Genomic DNA, 9,920 nt, shown 5'->3' with positions numbered 1-9,920 from the left:
CTCTGCCCCTGGTGGGCTTTCTGAAAGGTGCTGGCCTGGTCCTTGCATCCTCAGTGATGTAGGCAGCCTTCTGCATCCCCTGCATAGATCTGATCCTCTGCATAGCCCTGATCCTCTGCATAGCCCTGATCCTCTGCATAGCCCTGATCCTCTGCATAGCCCTGATCCTCTGCATAGCCCTGATCCCCTGCATACCTCTGGTCCCCTGCATACCCCTGATCCCCTGCATGCCCCTGGCCAACCAAGCAAAGGTGGAGTTAGGGGACCCACATTGTTAACTTTTACTCTTTAAAATGTACTGATCTGCTGTGCTCACAGTGACATTATGGCTCTGATAACAGGGCCCTTGGGGTCATTCTCAGTGTCATGGTTCAGTCCCAGGTTCCAGAGATAGGTGGAGAGAAACACACATAAGAGGCATGTGCCTGAGGGGTGTGCAATGTCCTGGGTTTGTAGTTGCCAGCAGATACTCAGTGGTTGCTCTTTCTTCAGCAGGGAATAGCTCCCCAAAGGCCACTCCTCATCCAAGACCAAGAGGAAAGGACAGGAAGCAGCCAGAAGTCTAGGAAGCCCAGAAATGGCAAGGTCACCAGAGGATCATCATCAGGGAATCACAGTTAATGGTTTGTCAGAAATGTCAGGACACTACAATTCTTTGGGGGATTTTTTTCTTGTATGTTTTAAATATTTCTTTTTATTTTTATTTAAAATTTATTTTTATTCTATCTGTATGAGTGTTTTGCCTGCATGGATATATGTGCACCATGCGCTTGCAGTTCTCACAGAGGCCAGAAGAGGGCATTGGATCCTTTGTAACTGGAGTTACAAATAGCTGTGAGCTACCATGAAGACGTTAGGAACCGAACCCAGGTCCTTTGGGAGAGCAGCAAGGACTCTTAACCACTGAGCCATCTCTCCAGCTCTTGATGGTTTTGTGAGGCAAGTTCTCACTATGTATCTCTGGCTGGCCTGAACTTTATATGTAGACCAGGCTGGCCTTGAATTCACTGACATCCACCCACCTCTGCCTCCCAAGAGCTGGGATTACAACATGCCTGGCCATTATAACTTTAAAATGTACCTCACCTTGTCTCTCAAGTGTCCTAGTGTAAGTGGCAAGTCGTACAGTGGCCTCAATGGCAGAGGATTTGGCAAATGATAGAGCCTGAGTCCAGGAGGTCCACGAGCAGCAGAGGCCGGTTGTTTTGTGGGTACAAATGAGAGCTAGTAAGCATTCTGGGGTAGTCTAGCAACAGTGCTGAGCCCTGTAAGAGGTGTGGACACTAGCTGGAGGGAGCTGAGCCTGATCTGGGACCCAGGGACCTCCACTGTAAAAGAAGGTAACTGGTCATTCCCAGCCCCTCCCCCGCAGCCGCAGCAGGCTTTATGTGTAGACGAGGCTGGCTTTATGTGTAGACGAGGCTGGCTTTATGTGTAGACGAGGCTGGCTTTATGTGTAGACGAGGCTGGCCTTGTAGAAAGCACTTCTTTCCCCTAATTGGAACTCCAAGCCAGAGTTCACAAATGGAGAAAGGCAGGAGAAGGCACAGGGTTGATTTGTCCCCTAGGTGGTGGACGGGAAAGGGGGACCGTCCCATCAACCCCAGCTTCAGCACATAGCCTGCACTGAGGTCCCACTGAGGTCCCCTGGGAGCAACCATCACACCTGAACCATGTTTCCGTTTTTCCCCTTGGCTGAGACAGCGTTTCTGTGGAAATGAACTTTAAATGTTGTGTTGCGGGAAATGTCATGGATTAAGGGACCAGACCCCCATGTGAGAAACAATGGCGCTTTCCTAATGCTGTCATTCACCTCCCCAAAGCGTCAGCAGCTGTCAGAGACCTGCTTTGGACAGCGGAACTTCCCTCGAGACTATTTAACCCCAAAGCCACCGGCAAGTGATGCCCGCCACCCCTGCGCTGGTCAGACCCACCTGTGCCCCAGATCGTTTTGCCGAGAGAGTCTGTGGACACACACACAGCCCAGGCCAGCAAGGCGGGACGAAGCTAAAGGCTTCACCTGTGGCTTCATGGGAAGTTTAATCAAGATTAAAATGCTGCGTGTCCAGGGTTGGCAGACTCTCTTTGTTTTGTGAACGGAAACGTCAAAGCCACTTTTTATTCTTGCTGCTGTTGTTTTTAATGGAATGTTAAGCATGCAAAGGGTCATGGGACACACACCTCCCGCGGAAGGCCTTGCTTGCACACTCCAGTCCCCAAACATTCAGACGACAAGACAATGACAACCCTGCACAGTTCCAAGAGTCCACCCCTCTGTTCCGCGGGAGGCTCGGCTCTCAGGGCTCAGGTGTTGCAAACTCGGGAAGCTCGCTTAGGCGGGGTCTCAGTGTCGAGGATCTCTTCTTCCTCTTCCTCTTCCTCTGCCTCTGCCACTGCCTCTGCCCCTGCCTCTGCCCCTGCCTCTGCCTCTTCTTCTTCCTCTTCCTCGGCTCGCCCATGCCTCACAAACAAGTCGGACTTCAAGAAGCGGCTGTAGCTGTCATATTTCATGAGATTGAAGATCTAAGAGCAAAGAGAGAGGGTGTGAGCTTCCAGCAACTCAGACGCGAATCACCGTGTCAGATACCCACCACAGGCCAGAGAGTGACACCCTGTGCACTCACATGAGCACGCACATACACACACAGACATACACAGACACGCACACACACACACACACACACAGACATACACAGACACACACACAGACATACACACAGACACACATACACAGACATGCACAGACACACACATATTTAACCCCCCCCCACATATGCATACACACATACACAGACACAAATACACACACACACACACACACACACACACACACAGTACGTGCTAGCGTAGGACCCATGAAATGGCTCAGCAGTAAAAGTACTTGCCATGCAAGCCTGATGACCTGGGTTCCATCCCCAAGACCCACAATAGAAAGAGAAAATTGACTTCAGGATGTCTTGTTCCAACCTCTACACACATGCCATGGCATGCACATGCCCACACTAACACACACATCACACATACACACACTGATAATAGTAACAAGAAGAACACTAGGGTAGGGCTGTGCTGGACAAGGCAGACGTCCTGGGCGTTCCTGGTCACTGTGTGACAGTCTCAGTGGACTCTGTTGACTAGAGAGTCACGTGCACGAACACATCTTTGTTTTCCATGCATGAACAGATGCACACAGCCTGAGTCAGACCCTCCTTGAATGGCCCTTCGAGAATCTTCACTGGCTGCGTATGGTGGCACACGCCTGTAATTCCAGCACTCAGGAGTTCAAGCTCAGCCTCAGCTACAAAACGAGCGTGGCTCCAGCCTGAGCTACGTGAGACCTTGTCTCAAAAACAAAAAAATCTTTTTAAAGCCTGATATTAAGCCCCAGTTAAGTTTGGTGTTGGAGATCTCAAACCTGTCACCACGCCAAGAGACAAAGGGAGCGTATCTCATGCAGGGGAGGGAGTGTACACGTAGTCTCCATCAGGAGAGGCCGCAGGACCAGGTCTCAGTTGCAGAGAACATGGAAGTCAGAACAGCAGGACAGACCCTGCACAGACAGCCAGGCTGAGGTCTCTGGAAAGCAGAGATCCCAGGGCACACTGGGGCTGAGGCCGACCCCTGATGGAGCCTGAGTCCTGGGCACCAGAAAGAGCTGCACCACACTACACACACTACACAGGTGCTCTGTGGAGGCTGTCTCCACACAGAAGCCCCCAGATTCACTCCTGCTCACCTTCCTTCATCCTACAAGATGGAGAAGGAAAGAAAGGGTACATTTTCCTGCCGGTAGAGAGAGTCATCTTTTCAAGACATTGTCTGTCTCTCTGTCGCTGTCTCCGACTGTGTCTCTTGCCTTTGGATTAAAAAGATCCACAAGGCACACCAAGTTGCCTTCCTGTAGAGCACTAGCTCAGGCTCAGCTGAATGGAAAGTTCCAGAATGCCGCACACCATCGGACAGGGTTGTCAAGTAGGTGGTAAAATCCTGACTTTTTAAAAAACCTGCCTTCTCCCAACACACACAGGGGCTAAGGCCTCAGGACATCTGCTGGGAAGGTGGGAAATGCCTCAGGAAAGGACCAGAACCTTCTGTCTTTCACCTTCATGTTCTCAGTAGGGCTGCAGGAGAACCAAATCAGCCAGGAGAGACCACACCCAGGAGACACTGGGCACATTGGGCTGTCCATAAACTGTTGAACCCGCGTCTGCCATTCCCCCGAGGCCATTCTATTCTTACCCACGCTCTGGAGTAGTTACTTATTTTGTATCGATTTTGTAATTTTGAAGTGATTATAACCATCTAAGGTTTGGACACATCACTTTTTATGAAAATATAACACCCTAGAAATCAAGAAAATCAACAGTGGGGGCTGGGGGGAGGCTGGGGATAAGAAACCTCATTCTCCTCCCTAGGCTTCCCACAAACGTGCTAAGCAGGTATCCATACCCGTCAGCCCTGGGCATCCTTCAGCCCTGCGGGTACATGGTCCCCCAAGGGGATCTTACAGGTGCCCACCTGACTCAGAAACCAGAGCAGATGCTCGGGGTGTGACTAAGGGAGCCAGCTCCATGAAGGCCTCTCCGGGCATGCAGTCCTGAACCCTGTCACTTCCCCCAGGTCCCTAGCAAAGCCAGCCAGCACCAGTAACAGGGGTAGGGCCTCTCATCTGAAGTCTCTGTGGGTGGGAGGGGAGTATCCTGTTTGCCTTCTGCGACTCTGAAGCTCACACTGAAGCTCACACTTCAGAGAGAGGAGAAGGGGGTGCGCTGGAGGCACCTGGGTGTGCAGAGTTGAGAGACCGAATCAGGAAGGCTGCTTCACGTGGGGACAGTACTCGAGAGCCCCAGAGGCCCCATTCCTCTGCCCGCTCAGCTCCTAGAGAGTTGACCCAGCAATTAACAGCGTTTGTGGCTCTTGCAGAGGACCCACAGTTCGATTCCCAGCACCCACGTGGTAACTCACAACGGCGTTACCACCTGTAACTCCAGCCCCAGGTGATCTGATGCCCTCTTCTGAGTTCTCAGGACACCAGGCATGCACGAGATACCTAGACATACATGCAGGCAAAGTACTCCTATAAATAAAGTAATAAAATAAATCTTTTTTTAAGCATTTATTTTATTATTGTGGGTTTGGGGGAGGAGGAATATGAGGACGCATGTACCCAGGTCAGAGGGCAACTTTTGGGGACCGGTTCTCTTCTTCTGCCACGGGATCTAAGTATCAAACTCGGGTTTGTGGGCAAATGCTCTTACCTGCTGAGTCAGCTTGCTGGCCCGGCCACATATTCTTATTTAACGAGAGCACAGGGCCATTCCCTGCGGTGGGCAGGTGTGAAATGCCCAGCCTGTCCCCCAAGTCTTGAGGCTGTGCTTTCTGGATGTCTGGCTGGCATCACTTCTAGGTGCTGGAGGGACTAGGAAGCAGCTGTGGGTGGCCGGCCCAGGAAGACTTCCTCTTCCTGGTTGTTCACAGCCCTGTGGCTCTGCATGGGATCCAGAGGCCAGCTTCCCGCTGCTACTGGCAAAGGCCTCCTCGCATGGCCATGAGAGTGCTGGGCCCCAGGAGTTTCCACGATAGAGCCCCTCAGTGGTGACATGCAGCAGGGGGACAGAGAACATGCAGAAGATGGCTGGGAACCCTTAGCCAGGGGCTGACCACAGCCTATCCCAAGGCAAAGAGCCATGACAGAGCCTAGCGCACGTTTGCCGGGTGTTCCGGCAGATGGTCAGGCGAGGACCAGCATGACTGAGACGTCTGTGGCCACACACTCCAGGCTTCCGATAGAGCATTCTCCCATGACACTATGACAGCGCCCTGGGGACTGTGGTTTCACGGGGGAGGAAAATGGGGACTTGGGGCTAGTGCTTGGCTGGATAGCAAGGGTTGCTCAGCTCTGCCTGGCAAAACAGAACCACGGGCAGCTTTCCCTCATAGTTCTGGAGGCCAGAATCGGAGGCCAGGCTACCCGCAGGCTGATTTCTCCCAGGGCCTCTCTCTGTGTGTCATATGGCCGTCCCCCATGTGTGCCTTATAAAGAACACCCATCAGGGGCCAGCAAGATGGCTCAGCAGGTGAGGGGGCTTGCCATGAGGGCCTGGTAACCAGAGTTTGATTTCCAGAATCCCCGTAAACACGGGAGGAGAGAACCAGTTCCTCAAAGGTGCCCTCTGACAACACATGTTGTCACACACATGAACAGAACACTTTAGAACAACCAAGCACTTGTCGCTTTGGATCAGGGCCCATCCATAGGACCTTATTTAACTCAATTACCCTGTCTCCGGATGTAGTCACAATCCAGAGGACTGTGAGTTAGGCCTGTAACATATGAAGTGGGACATGAGTAGAGGGCACAATTCAGTCCATAACTGTGAGCAAGGGACAGAAGGGAGACCAAGCCTGGCAGGCTACCTCTCCATCCCGGATGCTACACAGCCCGGATGCGCGGCAGAACACTATGTAGTCATTAAGAATGAGATCAGTAAAATGGCTCAGACACTAAAGACACTTGCCACACAAGCCTGAAGACCAGCGTTTGCTTCCTGGACCCACGCAGTGGAGGGAGAGAACCAGCTCCTGCAAGCCGCGATGATTCTAATGTAGATTCTAAGGTATGTGCCGTGACACCCATTGCTCCCTGCCCCTCAAACAAATAAGTACATGTTAAAAAAAAAAAAAAAAAGTGAAGTCTACGTGATGGGTAGCACTTGGAATGGCAAGGCAGGAGGATCACAAGTTCAACCCAGCCTGGACCCCACAGGCATGCTCCAGACCAGTCTTTCACTACATGGCGGGGAGGGGGGGAGAAAAACCAAGATGTGCAAAGAGTTGAACATGGAAACTTGCCCATAAGCATTAAGTGATTGAGGCCGGGTGTGGTGGTGCAGCCTTTATTCCCAGCACTCGTGAGGCAGAGGCAGGTGGATCTCCGTGAGTTTAAGGCCAGCCTGGTCTACAAAGCAAGTTCCAGGACAGCCAAGGCTGTTACACAGAGAAACCCTGCCTGGGGGATTTAAAAAAAAAAAAAAAAAAAAAAAAAAAAACATAACCAACAAACAAAACAAATATCTAATTTCAAAAATGCACTGAATTTCAAACAATGACCTCAAATATGTTGGCGGGAAAGGAATACTTGCAAAAGCTAGCAGCAGGTTGGATAGTGTTTTTGAAAACATTTATACATCTAGAACCTCAAAACGTGACCTGATTTGGAAACAGCTCTAGTTATGGCTAACAAGCTGATGTCACCCTACAGGGTAGGGGGACCCGATCCAAAGACTGGCTCTTCCCCAAAGAGGGCAGGACACACAGAGAGACCTGGAAGGAAGGAGCCCATCTGACAACGGCGACAGAGACAGGGTGACATGGCCACAGCCTACGGATTCCAAGGACGACAAGCAACTGACCAGAAGCTGGAAGGGGAGGGCAAGATCCTCTTCTAGATCCTTCATCGGGAGCCCAGACCCTGCCCACAGATGATTTCAGATTCCTAGTCTAGCTGTGCAAGAAGGTTTTGCTGTTTGAAAACATGTGAGATTGACAGACAGTTAGGACACTAACACTAGGGAACTGCCAAAACAGAGGCACAGACGTGAACTCCCTCACAGTTCTGAAGACAGCAGTTCAAGGTCAAGGTGCTGGGGAACTTCGGCTCCAGCAGAGATGAGCTGGGCCCCAGGACCTTTAGTTATCTCTATAAAACCAGGCCTCTGACAGGCAAAGCTGACCCCACCGGCACAACTGACCAGGACCTAAACAATGTGGTCAGAGTCCCAGACACCTGCGGGGAAGAGGAGAAAATGGAAACACCCCAGACGGAGAGGAAGAGGCAGAAGTGGCCTGGAGGCCTCTGAGCACAGCCCAAGGGTGACTAGTCTCTGGAGGGCAAAGCAGAAACTGTGAGTAGGCAGCTGGGCTGCTCCTGGGATTTTTTTTTTTCCAAGACAGATGTGGCTTAGCAAGGGTTTCTGGTCTTTGGGCCTCACATCTGCATGCCTGCACTATAAACTGTTCAGCCCCATAGCCTGGGATTCCCTGCTACAGACTGGGAGGACAGAGCCATGGCACGTCCTGCGTCTGGGTAACTGTGGCCTGCCCCTCGCCTTCCAGTGCAGGGTCCCTGCATCACCCAGACACCCACCATGCCTCCTCAAACCCCGGATGGAGCTGCACAGGGGGAAAAAAACAAAACCACCCTTGCAGTGCCCAACAAGCTGCTCTAGGGAAGGACTCTCAGAAGCCCTCGGCCTCCAAGCAGGGGCCACTCTGGGTTAATCCACTGCCTCCCTCCACTGTATTCTGAGCCTGATAAATATTTGATCACCTCAGAATCGAGTACATTAGAAGGGCTAAACAAAATATCTACCTCCTTTCTTCTCTGGGTCACTTCAACCCGCATAAGGAGGAAAAACTTAAATCTTTCAATGTAACAAAGTTTGCTAATGGGATTTCTCTGATTTCTCGTTCTAGAGCATTCTGTGTGTGTGTGTGTGTGTGTGTGTGTGTGTGTGTGTATCTCTGTGTCTCTCTATGTCTCTCAATCTCTCTCTGTGTGTCTGTGTGTGTGTCTATCTGTCTCTCTGTGTCTATCTCTCTCAATCTCTGTCTCTCTGTCTCTGTGTGTGTATCTCTGTCTCTCTGTTTCTCTCAATCTTTCTTTTTCTCTTGGTGTGTGTATTTATCTCTGTTTCTCTATCTCTGTTTCTCTCGTCTCTGTCTCTGTCTCTCTCCTTGTACCTACAGAAATGATGTGCCCACCCTATGAAATGGAGGTCCCTCTTCTGAAGAAGGACTGGGTGCACCCAGGAGGTCTGAGGGTAGCTGGCAGACGGCAGGAGAGTACCAGGCAGAGTGGAGACCCTGCCCCGTAAGCATTATTGAGTCACTAGAAGGTTTTGTTGATCTGGACAGCACGTCTAGTTCATAGGCAGGTGAATGTGCCAAGGGTGGGATCAGAACTCCAAGAAGATCAGAGATTGAGTCGGAAGGACCCTCTGCATGGGGCAAAATCTGCTCTTTCAGTGTGGACTATCCCGTCTTCCCTAGAGTCTGTGAGACTCAAATTCAAAGCGCGATGACAATCTGCATCTCTGCCATGACAAGGGGTCACTTATCGTCAAGTTGTAAGGTCAGTCTGAAAGTCCTTCACGCCCCACCCCACCGAAGGCACCTGGCCACACAGATGTGGACCCCCTTTACTCTCCATTGGAACAAAACTTCATGGCCACCCTGGAAACTGTGCATTTCTAGGCTGGGTCTGATCTTTAGGAGTGAATGTCAACAGTACCTGTAAGACAGAGATGCCATACATTCTGGCTCTGATTGCCAACCACAGCCCAGAAAGAAGGACAATGTGGTGCAGGGGGCTCAGACCAAGGTCCTATGTGGAGAAACAGGGGAGCTGGGGTGAACTCCAGTAGACTTTCCCATCACCATTCTACCCCCTTCCTTCCTTCCTTCCTTCCTTCATTCCTTCCTTCGTTTCTTCGTTCCTTCCTTCTTTCCTTCTCTCTCTCTCTCTCTCTCTCTCTCTCTCTCTCTCTCTCTCTCGCTCTCGCTCTCGCTCTCGCTCTCTCTCTTTTGTTTTGTTTTTCAAGACAGGGTTTCTCTGTGTAGTTTTGGTGCCCGTCCTGGATCTTACTCTAAAGACCACCAGGCTGGCCTCGAACTCCTGCCTCTGCCTCCCAAGTGCTGGGATTAAAGGCGTGAGCCACCACCGCCCGGCTGCTACTCCCTTTCTAAGGATGTGGAGTAAGAGGATGAGAAACACACTTTAGGGGGATTCAGAAACAGCGCTGAGGAAAGGGCCCATTTTTTCTCCCTTCCTCTGTTGAGGCTGTAGCTGGGAACCTGGCACTTTGTGGAGGTCATTTTGCTGCGTTTGAGCCTTGACTAGACACTGGCACTACCTAGGA

The 9,920-nt window shown here is 51.2% G+C and overlaps 1 protein-coding gene across 3 annotated transcripts in view; it reads right to left on the bottom strand.

Annotated features, from left to right (window-relative positions):
• Positions 1–2,115: 2,115 nt before the first annotated feature.
• Positions 2,116–9,920, bottom strand: part of Rgs10 (regulator of G protein signaling 10) — a 44,702-nt gene continuing 36,897 nt past the window's right edge. For all 3 annotated transcript variants that reach the window (XM_028885659.2, XM_037210041.1, XM_028885660.2), the window contains one exon: positions 2,116–2,523. In XM_028885659.2, coding sequence (XP_028741492.1) covers positions 2,305–2,523 — 219 coding nt within the window. In that variant the 3' untranslated portion in view covers positions 2,116–2,304. The remainder of the gene's footprint in view (positions 2,524–9,920) is intronic.

Source organism: Peromyscus leucopus, chromosome 1 (assembly GCF_004664715.2).
Source record: "Peromyscus leucopus breed LL Stock chromosome 1, UCI_PerLeu_2.1, whole genome shotgun sequence".
Taxonomy (NCBI): Eukaryota; Metazoa; Chordata; class Mammalia; order Rodentia; family Cricetidae; genus Peromyscus; species Peromyscus leucopus.
The sequence above is the reverse complement of the archived record's forward strand: the minus strand, read 5'-3'. Positions and strand labels throughout refer to the sequence as shown.